At 43.8% G+C, this 14,003-nt stretch overlaps 1 protein-coding gene and 2 long non-coding RNA genes across 3 annotated transcripts; 1 reads left to right on the top strand and 2 right to left on the bottom strand.

The window, feature by feature from the left end:
• Positions 1-264: 264 nt before the first annotated feature.
• LOC120645525 (protein NRT1/ PTR FAMILY 1.1-like) lies at positions 265-3,255 on the top strand. Its single transcript, XM_039922309.1, has 4 exons — positions 265-346; positions 742-959; positions 1,714-2,264; positions 2,376-3,255. The coding sequence occupies exons 1-4, from the start codon at positions 265-267 to the stop codon at positions 3,253-3,255; spliced, it is 1,731 nt and encodes a 576-aa protein (XP_039778243.1).
• A 212-nt stretch (positions 3,256-3,467) lies between these two features.
• On the bottom strand, positions 3,468-4,515 carry LOC120644114. The gene is made up of 3 exons (XR_005663410.1): positions 4,216-4,515; positions 4,057-4,091; positions 3,468-3,884 (listed from the first exon to the last, which is right to left on the bottom strand). It is a non-coding gene; the product is annotated as an uncharacterized LOC120644114 (long non-coding RNA).
• Positions 4,516-12,100: 7,585 nt separating this feature from the next.
• On the bottom strand, positions 12,101-13,758 carry LOC120646202. Its single transcript, XR_005664311.1, has 2 exons — positions 12,881-13,758; positions 12,101-12,769 (listed from the first exon to the last, which is right to left on the bottom strand). It is a non-coding gene; the product is annotated as an uncharacterized LOC120646202 (long non-coding RNA).
• Between the last annotated feature and the right edge of the window lie 245 nt (positions 13,759-14,003).

Here is a 14,003-nt window from a genome sequence, read left to right as displayed (position 1 = left end):
GATATATATCTTGAATTTTAAGATCTTTACATTCCATGTTTTCCGGGACAGTTATAGCTGAGATTAATAGCTTCAAAGGCAAGCCAGCGTGCAGCCAAAGAGGTGCAAGGACAAATGGCACCTCTGTCAATAAATGTCCTCGCTTCCCATAAAAGACAATATTTCTGTACTCTGCGTTCTGCAGGGCAAGATAGTCTGAAAAACCTGTGTAGCACATTCTTCCCTTGGTGGTGGTGCTTCAGGTTCTACAAAGTTTTGGAGACGATGGACGAAGGCGCTCATGAGGGACAACAGCAAGCACACCTCCGGGGGAAGAAAGGCCTGCGACTGATTCCAGTCATCATTGGTAATGTCCTTGGCCTAAGAATTTGTACCCTTGACAAATAAATCTGATGAGACACTTATAGTGTCCATTATCAGCTTGTTAAATACCCTAACAAATTCTATCCTATAATATTTTTGCGTGGTTACAGTTAAACATACATCGATCAGGAATATCTGAATGGAAACAATCTGTTTTCCCCTTTACGGCTGATGTAATTTTGAAACCAAAATCCGGCCAGATGTTTTTACATTTAATCCATATTCTGGATTAGTTAATAAATCATATCTTATAGTAGTTTTAATCTACTGTGCCTCCGTTTGAAAGGAAACACATGTGTCAGAAATTTCTTCCCACATGCTGCAGTGAAAAAGGAAAAGCAAGCGATGCTGCTAATAGAATTGCCCTTTTGTTTTCAGCCAATGAAGTATCTGAACGGATTGTCAGTGCATCTGTTGGAGCAAATCTTATCATCTACCTCACAACAAAGTATCACCTCAGCAATGCAAGCAGTGCTATCATCATCTTCGTGTACATTGCAGCTGCAAATTTCTTGCCAGTCTGCGGAGCCATTGTGTCCGACGCATTGTTGGGTCGCTTCCTCATGGTTACACTCACTCTTTTCTCCTGCACAATCGTAAGAGCAGTGAACGATCCCTTGGTCCTTACTCAACTGAAAGTCATCGTCAGTTTTCTTATCTGAGTAGTACTCCTATCTCTAGTGAAATAAAGAGTCAAATAAAGAGTCAAAAATGCAGAGTCATTTGGAGATGGTAGGTCCATTTTATTTAATAAAGGTGGTACATAATTGCATTTTCAAATAGCATGTGGTCTGATAGCATGAGGGTCAGATAGCATTTTCAAATAGCACGTACGTGACAATTCCATATTTGTATTACATGTGGTCTGATATTTTGCATCAATTATTTCGATCCAAATGCGGTAGGGCCGTTGAATCGATCTTGTCCTCCTGCTATTAGCATGTTTGCAGAAACGCTTTCACTCGTTTTCTTTTAGTAGTACACGTACAAAGTTGTTTGGCACTAAATAATCTGCCGATATGCTAGATAAACCTAGATGAATCATCTGACGCCTGAACTAACCTAACGATGACTCCGGCTACAATGAAACTCCCAGCAGCCCCGATGTTTTCCTTTATTTAATTAATTGAACATTTATATTTTTTTCCTTGATTAATTCTTTTACCTCTTTAAAATTTTCCAGGGAGGTAACGGAGTATCATAGGAAAGTAATGAACTAAATCACTGAAAACTATGTATCTAGAACTATAATTTAAAATGGATGGAATAGTTCTAATAAAAAGGTATTTATCATTGTTACCAACTGCAATGTCGCGTGTATTTGATTTTTCTTTTACGTGTTCCACACAGGGGACTATCCTTTTGTGCTTGACATCAGTGATTCCACGCTTGACACCGCCGGAATGCACCCATCCAAACCAAGGCTGCACTTCATCTACTCCGGTTCAGCTGTTCGTGCTGTGTGCATCTCTTGGTTTTATGGCACTTGGAGCAAGCGGCGTCCGTCCGTGTTGCCTGGCCTTTGCTGAGGATCAGATTGCACACTGGGACAACGCAAGGAAGGACCGTGCTCTCCGGGGCTTGTTCAGCTGGTACTACGTATCCGTGGGGTTCTCGCAGATCGTGGCCGTGACTGTGCTTGTGTACTTCCAAGATAAGATGGGCTGGATGGTTGGGTTCATGGTTCCGGCTGCCATCATGGCGTCTGCCACACTCCTTAACCTGGCAGTGGCACCATTCTACGTGAAGGTGAAGCCCCAGACGGGAATGTGGGCTGGCTTACTGAAGGTGGCTGTCGCGGCTGTCAAGAACCGTGACCTTGAGCTACCAGAGACAAATCATGGTGTCCAGTTCCACAGCTTACCAGGTTCAACACAATTGGTCCCATCAGAAAAAATGAGGTGATTGGTTACTTTTATAGGCAGCACCTAAATAACATCACATAGCTTCACATAACAATTTTGGTAAGCGTTTTAACTGACTTCTACCCCTATACTAATAATGTTACTCAGGTTTCTGAACAAAGCTTGCATGGTGAGGACCCGAGTCGGCAGCAGCACAAACAACGAAGAATCTGACAACACGAGCGCACGGTGCACCTGCACAGTGGAGCAAGTGGAGAACCTCAAGGCAGCTCTGAGCGTCATGCCCATGTGGTCAGCCATGGTGATGACGTTCCTGCTGCAGAGCTCCTTATCATTCGGGGTTCTGCAAGCAGCCACCATGGACCGTCGTATCGGCACAACGAGATTCAAGATACCAGCAGGCTCCATCTCAATCTTCGAGATCATGACCTTCACGGTCTGGTCAGGCTGCTATGACTCGCACATACTCCCTCTGCTCAGGAGGGTCACGGAGCGGCAGCGCGTGCTCACGCTGAAGCAGCGCATGGGCATCGGCTTGTTCCTGACCGTCGTGTCCATGGCAGTGGCATCGGCGGTGGAGGCTCGCAGGAGGGAGGCGACGGCGAGGCATGGAGCACTGCGGATGTCATGCATGTGGCTGGCGCCCCAGTACGTGCTCATGGGGCTCGCGGATGCGTTCGGCAACATCGCGCAGATCGAGTTCTACTACGCGGTGCTCCCCAAGTCTATGGGCAGCTTCGCGCTGGCGCTGCTCTTCTTCGGCGGCGGGGTTGCGAGCATCATGGGGACCGTGATCCTCAAGTTCGTGAACGTGGTCACCGGCCGGGGTGGGGTGGCCCCGTGGATCTCCGACGACCTGAACCTGGGTCGCTACGACTGCTACTATCTATTGCTCGCAGTTCTTGGCGCCTTGGACCTGGTCTACTTCCTCGTTTGCGCTTACGTTTTCAATGAGACAACGCAGAACGTGACACTGGAAGCGGGTGCTGATGGCGAAGCGGAAGAAACCTTACAGTTTGGAGGCTAGCTCGGCAAGTGCTTGTTCCAACAAGAAAACGTTGTTGTGTCGGGCTGCAATAAATGCACTCCAACAATGTGTTGTTTGTTCACTTGTTGTGACCAATAGCATTCATATTCTGAATAAAGGGTCCGTCCGTCTAGTAACTTGGTGTTCTGAATCAACAAAAACCCAAATACTTATGCCTGGGAAGCTGGCATCAAAGATTCAACACCAGAACGTTTCACCAAACCGAAGCACTGACAACTGTCTGCACTAGAACAAGCAGAGTACATTCAGTAGAGGCACCGAGGCCATCGATATTATATTACACAAGTTACCTATATTCTAGATTTCTACTAGTACACACGACTATTTCTAGGATCCATCCATGCATGATCCATACATACTTTTCACAAGCATATAACATCACTTCACATATGTCATCTTTCTATGTAATATGTATTATTGTTAATAAGTTTCACATCGCTCGGTACGGGACGACACAAAGCAAACTAGCAGTCAGTCATTCAGTTGGGTATGAGCTTGAAGCGAGGCTTGGAAAATGACGGGCTCGGGTCGTAGCGTCCGTAATCATTTGTCTTAACCATGTCTCTAGAACCAATTCCTCTCTTTGCAGATGCAGCACCAGGAAGCACCTGAATCAAACCACACATAAAATGGATGTTGTAGTTTTTTTAAATAAATATCCTCTTGCGCTAATAGAGCCAAATGATTTATATGAATTTATACTTGTACAAAACAATCTTTTTAGCTCTAAATAAATTATTTGCTAGTCTTCTACTCTTCAATGGTATATTCAGTTCCTACCTTGCGAGCCTTTTCATTCGCTAGCTCTTTTTCTCCTGCGAAAACCGTGGAATGAATGTCACCAAACCAAACTACTTCGGTGCGAATGGAAGTTACAGAAAGTTGAAGTATTTCATAGAAAAACAGAGGAAAAAAACATGGTGCGAAAGGGAAGCCAACCTTCGGTGCATACCAAAAGCACTGACACAACAATGAGCAGAAGAACAAGCACCGAAGTCCTGCCTCTTATCTTGGAAGTCATCTTCTTGCTTGTTTCCCCGGATCCTCTAGCCTTTCCATTCCTTGAACACTGCATCGAAACATTGTATATCCAGGTTTATATAGCTGAAGAGCAGTGCTCCATTGTCTAATATAATGAGCACTTTGCCTCTATGGTTTCTGAATGTGCAGTCCAGTGCTAGTGGGGTGCTAATATGCTACTCCCTCAAATGAAAGCAAAAGGAACAATCCCTTAGTGGAGTGACTGATTGCTCCGGTTCTTTAAGCTAGCGTGCTCCTTGTCTACAGCTGGAACAAGGGACAACAAGAGCCACCGGGGCCATCAGGCCAGCACCATGGAAAAGGGAGTGCAAAAACAAAAGGCATTGTGGTTTCCGAGTCATTGAGCAGAACTAGTGATTGCACTTGATTATATTCCCGTGACAAAAAGGATGGGTTGAGTCTCATCCGCTAGATATTTTGTGCCAAACTTGACCATGCGGACGAACTAAATCCAAGTGCATTTTTGAGTCTTCATGCGCTAGACACAAGGACGGACCAGACATTTCCACTATCGCCACCAACATAGCTGCACTGTAGCAATTGGTCACACATTGAAATCGAACCGTGTGTTGCTACGGGTATGTTTTACCACCGAGCACACCGAAGGATATCCCTAAGGTCCTTGATTTGTAGGTAGGGTGTCGCCAAGATCAAGACTCAAAGATGCAAGCAACACAATGTTTAAATAGATTCGGGCCACGGGTTGTGCAATACCCTTGATCCTATTTGGTTATTTGTTTTACCTAAAATTGTAGATATTTTGGAGAGGGTCCCTGCCCGCCCTTATATACTCTATAGGACAGGATTACAAGGAAAGATAGTCAAATATGATCTTATGAGTCCTACCCAGACACAATCTGGGTAGTTTTGTTCTTTACGACTAATCCTACTCGTACACGAGTATATTACAAACACCTTTAAAAGTATAGGACATGCCTAATCCTTATTCCACCTAGAACCATGCTAGGTAAGCAATCCCGTGCTCCCGAGTCTGACAAGTCCCTGAGCTCTTCGTTGCTGAGTAGTGTAGGCTTCCGAGTACTTCTAGAGTCATCTTTGAGTTCTTCAAAACATTTTCTTGAATATGTCTTCCAAGTACCTTCCAGACTTTAGAAAATAATCTTCTTGATGGGTGCGAAGAAAATTGCACGCCATATGGAGTAGCCCTAGAGCCTTAGGTTAAATTAAAAAAATCAGGCTGAGGGTCTAATTTAAATCATGAATCTTCATTCACTTGTCTTCCAAATAGATTTGTAAAACAATTCATTGATGAAACGTGTCCCGCAGCCCCCGAGACTTGAATCCAAATCCCAAATTTTAAAAACGGATAGAAAGAATGTGTGTCAGTGCTTTACTGGTATGCCTACCTAGGGATACCCTAAGGTAGAAGAAAGATTGTGGAGAATTGCCGAGATCAACAACACGACGGTGCAAGCAAAATGAGGGTCTAGATAGGTTTGGGCCGCGAGTTCTATAATACTGTATATCATGTTGGGTGGTTTGTATTACCTGAGGGTCAGATGATGCGTGTATGTTTTGGAGGACTCCTTATCCGCCCTTATATAGCCTGGGGGATAGAATTACATGAAACCCTAGATTGGTATGAGCCTAATAGTCTCTCCTGAGTACTACTTGGGTAATTTCTTTATATACCAACTAGTTCTAGGTCTATACAACTAGTTACACGACGTATGGGTACAGGACATGCCCCATCCCGTATCTGATACTGATCTGCGCCACGTCAGGTATCACATGGCCCCAAGTCTGACAAGCCCCCGAGCTCTTCGTAGCTGAGTAGTTGCATGTCTCCAAGTACTTCTAAAACCATCATCGAGTAGTCTGCAAACTCCGAGTAGAACGTGTCTTCTGAGTACTTCTTGAACCGCACCGAGGTTATGTGGTGCTCCCGTTCGAATAGTCTTGACGCCCTCAGATGATAATCTTCATATATGGGGTGCGATGAAAAATCGCACCCCATATGGAGCACTTCCTAGGTGAGTAGGAAAATAGGGAGAGAGTGGGGAGGAGTCGGGGAAATGACGTGTTTGTCGGCACTCTTCTCTGCTTGTATCTCGATGGATTCTTATCAATCATTGTAAGTGTTCGTGTTTTCTTATGTTCTTCAGTAATTTATTTTAAGCTTAGTTCTAGTTCCTAGCTATTTACTGGATTGAGTGTTCACTAGTTTAGTGGATGACCCTAGCCTTAGACTCTCGATAGAGACGGATGTTCTTGGCCAAGACTAGAGTTAGTAAAGGACAACATAGACGTGGTGTCTAGGCTAGATCTTACCCCTCGATTGTTGTATCACCCCACAGTTTGTAGAGGTAGACTGCAGGTGTGACATCCCTATTGTGTGCCATTGTAACCCTCGACATTCAGGTATATAGCAGTAGCTCTTACTAATATAACTCACTGGTTTTATCCACTACTACAAAAAAACTTAATGGAGGCGGGCAAAACAGGTTTACCGAGGCGGGCAGGCCAACCACCTCTAACGCAAGATCACAGTTAATCGAGGCATATGTACTGAGGTAGACAGACAACCGTCTCGGTTAATCATTTAACCGAGGTGGTCATCTTAAAACAATCGCCTCCGTTATTTGTTATTAATGGAGGCGGTCTATTTAACATGACCGCCTGGTTTAATGTGCTTTAACCGAGGCAGTCTATTTTTAATGCCCGCATCAGTTAATATTTCCCAGAATAAAAAAAGAGCTTATTTGATTTTGAATTTGACAATGAATTTGAAAACACATGCAAATTAGAACACATGCTTGTTGGTATTTTGTAACGTCACGAATAAAATCTGCAAGCGTACGAATACCGCTGTAACTTTCACCCATGAGTATTCCATGGTATTTTATCCACTGAGGAACATGAGTACACTATCTACGGGTTTAGGCTCATCCAAGGACACACACTCATGTGGGAGAAACAGGGTAGAGAGGATTTCCTAAGATTTAGAATATATGCTTAAAGGAAGAAATAACTTCACATTAAACTTCGGGCTACTGATTTCCCCTGACTTAATAAGCCAGTTGTTCCAGCAATTGTGTATTGTTTCGTAACCGAACATGGAGGACTACTGGGCAATAAACAGGGCTATTACCACCTGTCGGCTACCTCTACAAATCATGGGCATACAAAACCAAAAAGTGGTAACGTCTAGCCTAGACACCACATCTACGCTATTCTGTGCTAATTAAAACCCTAGCCAAGATTATCCATCTCTATTAGGAGTCTTAAGCTTGGAACATTCGCTACTCTAAGCAAACACTCAATCCAGTCAAAGGCAGAAACTAGAACTTGCAATTAAACACTAATTCTAAATAAGGAAGTCACGAACACTTACAATGACCGAATTAACATCCGTCGAGGTACAAGCGGAGAAGAGTGCCGACAAGCCTGGCACTTTCCCCGGCTCCTCCTCACTCTCTTCCTATTTTCCTACACTCCTAGGCTGCCTAGAGCTCCTAGGATGAGCTCCCAAGATCCAAATGAAGAAGAGAGGTAGAACGTAGAAGAGAGGTGTTGGTGTGAGTGCTCCATTTGCAACACCCCTCTCATATATATAGGGGGAGCCATGGGGTAAGCTGCAGCCAAGCCTCTCCAAACCGGCTTCAGGAGCCAACTAGGGAGTGCCATGTGGAAGTTTGAGGCGGTGAGGCCCACTGGGCCGTCAGCCAACCAAGGTGGTCGGCCCGGCCACCTTGTGGGGCCAACCGACCTCTTCCTTGCCCTAATGGGCTGTCCTCTAGGCCCACTTATCATTGGCACATGGAATGGCTTCTGTTATGTCGGTTCCTTGCTCTAGTGGGCCCTCCAATCCATGTTTTGACATGTGTCACTCTCTGATTCGTCAAAACGTCATGTCCTGGATCATGCCTCCCTACTTTGCTGTATTTTTAGCTCGAAATCACCTGTACACATTCTGAAACCAACAACTATGGAATATGTTAACAAATAGACCTATGCTAGAATTTGTCCCACAATATGATTGATTTTTTGTGCATGAGTTGACCGTCAAATTGGGTCAATAAAGACTGTCAACAAGATCCCCCACACTTAGCCCTTTGCTCGTCCCGAGTAAAGGGTAGGACTAAGGTGCATGGCATCTCCTTGATATATCATCCTGCACAAAAGTTATTCTATACCTCGCCTTCATTTGTGAACTTGAATGTGTCTATCCTGATGCAAGATCAAAGATTGGATCCATAGGTATAATACTTATATTTACGATATGATCAGGTTAGTGCAAAAATAAGTATGTATTCCTTTCTCTACTGACTTTCTTTTTATTTATTTGGGTCATGTTTCTTTGGCATGCTATCTTTTCTCTCTCTTTTTTTTTTTGAAAGATTGTCAGTCAGCACTGAGGGAGCATTTGTTATAACTGTGTACATACCCTGATCATGAATGTAAATAAAGTATAACCATGATGGTTCACAAAAAATGATCGAGCTCAAAACAAAGTCAAGAGACATATGCAAAGAATTTTTGTATACAAAAGAAATCATGTGGCTCTAGTAGGAAAGGATACACAGGGGTGAAGACCATGAACGTATATGATGTTGTCGTGGATGCTGATGACGTGTCCCACTGATCGTGCCAAGAAGCGTGTTGATGCGAAAATCCCAACGTGAGGGACTCTCATGCTCCACGTATGCTAGGGCCGGGAGATCTGCTTTGCTTTGTCGCACCGAACCCAATCGGCGCGCGTACGGTGCTCGGCGCGCTAGTCAATTTGATCTGCAATTGACAAGAAAGGTAGACATAAAATTCCGGGGCTATCGACTAGCCAGCCATTAACAATGGGCATGCGTGGATCGGCCATCATACAGCTGATTCGCAGGGAGGCAAATCATGTCCGTAGTGACGCAACCTGCAGAGAACACCTAGATCTGATTCCTATCGGCTATGGTCAGGATCGATACGGTAGGAGCTGACAGCGAACAGATCTAGGCTGAATAACTTGTGATGCAAACTTAAAACAAACTAGATTAAATAAGTCAATCTAGCAAGATCTAAGCGTACATCGATAACTTGGTGGTAAAAGCAATGACAAGCTCGACTAACGAATCAAATTAATCAAACAGATCGCCAACTTCTACCAATAACTAGGTGAGCAAACCAAACACCGCATAGGCATAGCAGGTCTAGAGAGCTCGATGACTGGTGAACAGTTAGACCCCCCGAACGGATCTAACATGCTCGATAACTGGTGACCAGCTAAACCTCGGCCCGCCGGACGGATCTAGTATGCTCGATAACTTTGAGCGTCATAGACACAAGAATAAGTGATGCGCCGTCAACCTGAACCCATCTACGCAACTCTACTCGGAACTTTTCAACAAGTGGTGGAACATACCAGCTGAGAAGAACTCGTAAAGAGAAAAAGCTACTGCAACTAGGGCGAAGCCGCCGTGCATAAAAGTAGATGCATTGAATGTAAGGTTTGTGTTTGGATGTAGTTGATCAAAGTTTATAAATAATGGAGGTCAGTTATTTATAGCCTAACCCTAACCTCCCTTGCCGATATGACGAGATTACACTTCCTGACGTGGCTCCATCAGCTCCTTCCTCAGCTTTATCGGCTGCAACGCATCCTCTAGCCCAAAGGCCCAATACACTCTTCTCTCCTTTCTCGACCCAGCGCCGACCCATTTATTATCGACCGCTTGCTCAACAAATTAATACGTGCCAAAAAACGGTGTCAACAATTACGAACACAATGAGTCAAAATCACGGAACATTTTCATCTACAAAGCAAACAAATATTTGATATTGCGAACAAATTAGTTATATATGCAGAAAAATAATTTTTCTTGAAGATAAATGCATCTACATAGTAAAAAATATTTTTATAAGCATATGACATATTCTAAATAAATTACTATATAAAAGGAAATAAGTCATTTCACACAACAATACAATACAAATAAATTGGTACACATTGACTATATATGACTTACTCTTAAATGTGAATAAAAGAATATGAAGTCTTATTTATACATTGAAATAAATTGTATATGTAGGCCTAGAATAAAAAAAAGAAAAATTTAAAAGAAAATGAAGAAGGATAGAAATAAAAAAGAATAAAGAAAAGGAAACAGTATGAAGGAAAGAGAAAGAACGCATTGTAGACACAAAAGAAAATAATATTAATATGAGAGTTAACAAAAAAGTAATAAAATAAAGATAGAGAATGACATAGAATCACTGGAATAGTAGAAAAATAGTAATTATGATGAATTAAATATAAAAGAAAAGAAACGAGTTGAAGAAAAAAATGAAAAATACTACGTTAATGATTAGTGGTCATCGAAGAGGATGAAGAAAATAAAATATAAATTTGAGGATCAATGGTGGTCACCTTTGGATGATGAGTAACTAACAACTTTGTGTGTATTCGATGTATCTCTTGGCTTCTGATGTACAGATATTGGATGCAGCATGACGGTCGACGGGGCAAGGTGAAGGTGAGGCGAAAGATTCATACTGAAGGACCGTGGTGAAAGATGAACACGAGTAGGCTTGGTGAAGTGAAAGGTTCATATCAAGGGACCAAGACGGTGAAGGGTGAATGCGAGTAGGCTTGGACCGAGTGACCTGAGGAGGCCGGGCGGAGTCATGGGCGGTCCACATGGTGCACGAAGAGCAAGAGTACATAGCGATGAAGATAGTGTCAGCCAAGTCAGCGAGGACGATGGCGAGTCAAGTAGGCGGCCCGTGTGTCGGACGTGCTCGAACGACATGAGGGCGTTAAGGCTCGTTGATAGGTCGGACACGTGTTGACATCGGCGGTTTGCCCGGTTTGGCCTCAAACCGGGAAGTCAGTCACGTCGCGCGACAGCGTGCGAGAGGGTTTGACCAGTTTAGCCTCAAATCCGCGGGTGGACTTGACGCGATCAAGTTCCAGACAGAGGGCTAGCGCCATCGCGAAACTTGCGTCGAGGTGAAGCGAAGTCGTGAAGGCGGTGTGTCCGTCCGTGGCTTCTATAAAAAGATGGACTTTTTTGCCTCTGCGTAGGCGGGTATTGTAATTAATAGCGTATGTGTATTTTTGTCTTTTGGAGGAGGCTTGGAGGATAAGAAGAAGGAGATGGTCAGCCATCCAACTTGGACGTGCGCCTCGTCTCTTTTCTCCCATTCCTCTCTTTTCTCTCTCCCCTTCTCCACCTAGGCTTATAGATTTGAGATGGATTATTGAGAGATTTATGCTACAAATTTATGGGAAAGGAGACCCTTCCATCCTCGTGCCCTCTGGGTTTTTGATTTGAGTTGAATCCTGTGTTCGTCCTATCAATCTTGAGTGTTTTTTTTTTTGCCATTTTCAGAGTATTTTTTTATGCGAATTTTGATTCGCGAGTTATACTCAATCTTATTGCAAAATTCTTTTTTGATATGTTAATCCTTGAAGTTGCATATCGATTCATTGAGTTTTGAGAGATGATTTTGCACTGTTTGGAACGGAGGTTTTCATAGGAATTTCATAGGAATCGGTTTCCTCCATTTTGCTGACGTCATTGAGCGTTTGGAACAAAGGAATGCATGAGAAACTTTCCAGAGGAACGGGGAGCAAAACTGTACTTTTGGAGGAATGAAAAAATGAGCTCTGAGCTCATGGATTTCTTTCCTGCGACGCTCACGGCCTCTCTCTCTCACTAATCCATCTTGTGTTCTTCCTCGTCATGGAGCTACAGTTCCAAGAAAGAATCCAAATCAAGATTTTTTTTCTTGCAAAAAGATTCATCACGCAGGAACACAACGGAAAAAAGACTGCAATTGGAACATGTATCCATTTCATTCTCCAAATAATAAAAGAAAACAAAGACCAAGAATCGCACAGATCTACGAAACAATTCCACCACAATTGAAAGGGAAATAAACAGGAAATAAAAGCCAAATCGAGCACCCAGTAGGAAAAATCAGGCGCTGACAAAGACAACGCCCTCCGCCCTACCACACTCCCCATCGATTTGCGGCCACTCACCATCTACGAGTCCGCGGAGGATGAGATCGGGGCTTCTGTTCTGTGCTTCGTTGAGACTAGAAATACAGGCGCGGCCTTGCCGCGCCCTCCGTGGAGCAGGCTAGCCCAGTTAGCCAGCTTGCTGGAGATATTTCCAGAAGTTCTGTGTGTGTGATCTTGAAAGCGAGGTAAAGCTGAATGTGAGCAAGCTGGACACTTGGACAGTGACTGGGGAATAAATGGAAAAACCCTACGGAGTCTTCTTATGAGGAATCCGAAAGTTTTAGGCTATAAGATTGATTGAAGAGGGAATTGTATGGCCCAGAGCACCCGTTGTTCGGTTAGGTTATAATGTTCTATTCTACATGACCACATGAATGTTCAGAAACTTCAGAGGGCATTCCATTGGCTATGGGAAAATTGAGATGACATTTCACTGCACATTTTTCTGTAAAGTAGCACCTGGTAAATGCAGCACTGCCAGCGTTTTTGTAGTTGATGGATAGACACTATGTTAGTTCATGTATACATTCTGAAGAGCCAAACAAATACTGTCTGTAGAAGAGTTGCAATAAATATGGCCAATACCTGAATGATCTGTGGTACATCAATCATCACTCTCTTGTTCTGTTCTGGATTGCTGTGGCCATCCACCATTACCGTGCCATGTTTCTAAATACAAAGGTGAAAATGCAGAAGGTGGTAACAGTCCGGTGGTATAAATCTGTAAATTGCTTGCTTCCGATTGAAATATGTAAATTCAACTTACTTGTAATCTGGTTTCTCTCAGATGCAAGATTTACTATATCCATTTTAAAGTTGTGTTGAAATAGATTGGTCAAAATCCATTGTCTATTTACACTGACCTATCATTTTGGGTTGTAAATTCACTCAAAAAGGAAAAAGGTAATTCACATTTGGATATGTTTAGCGTACACTTTCCTAATTGTTCTACAGGCTAATGCCATTGGAGTAAGCTCTGAAACTATTCATCGGTTTTATATTTCTCTGATGATAAATACCATCAGGTTCAGGGTTTAGAAATCAGCAATTCCTGGTGCTCCGAAAGTCCGAAGAGACAAATCCATCGAAATAAACGTCCATCGGTCATCGGTGAGAGGGACCGTTGCCGGTCGTCCAAACATCACCTGTCGATGAGAGCGAGTGGCTAAATATACTAAAAACTTGCAAAATTTTAGAGCAAGTGAGATGAGCATACACCTGTACAGGTCGCGGGATATGGATTCTCCTCTCTGCATACGCCAATTACTGTAAGATTGCAGCTAAGTTCCAGCATCATTGCCTGAGTGTCCGACCCCGACGGCACCGTTCAGAAGAAGCGGTCGTGCTGCTGCCCGATCTTTGCCGCCTCTCCGGACGGTGGAGCTCGACCTTTTTTCATGGCGGCGTGTTGGGGAGCTGGTCCCCAAGAGCTGCGACGTGCCCTCGACCTTGGCACGTGTTTCTCGAGCCGCGAGCCGCTAGCAGGGTGCGGAGGGAGCGCGGCGGCAGGGGCGGAGCCAGGAATTTATTTTTTTTATTTTTAGGGGGGGCCAACCATACTAATTTATATAAAAATTTAATCAAAATTCAAATTTTCAATGTAAATTTGGGAGCCATAGGGGGGCCAGGCCCCTGCCCGCCCCCTGTCTACGCCACTGCGCGGCGGCGAGCGGCGCGGCAGGCAGAGGAAGGTGTGCGACGCTAGGTT

This window comes from Panicum virgatum, chromosome 8K (genome assembly GCF_016808335.1).
Source record: "Panicum virgatum strain AP13 chromosome 8K, P.virgatum_v5, whole genome shotgun sequence".
NCBI lineage: Eukaryota > Viridiplantae > Streptophyta > Magnoliopsida > Poales > Poaceae > Panicum > Panicum virgatum.
The sequence above is the reverse complement of the archived record's forward strand: the minus strand, read 5'-3'. Positions and strand labels throughout refer to the sequence as shown.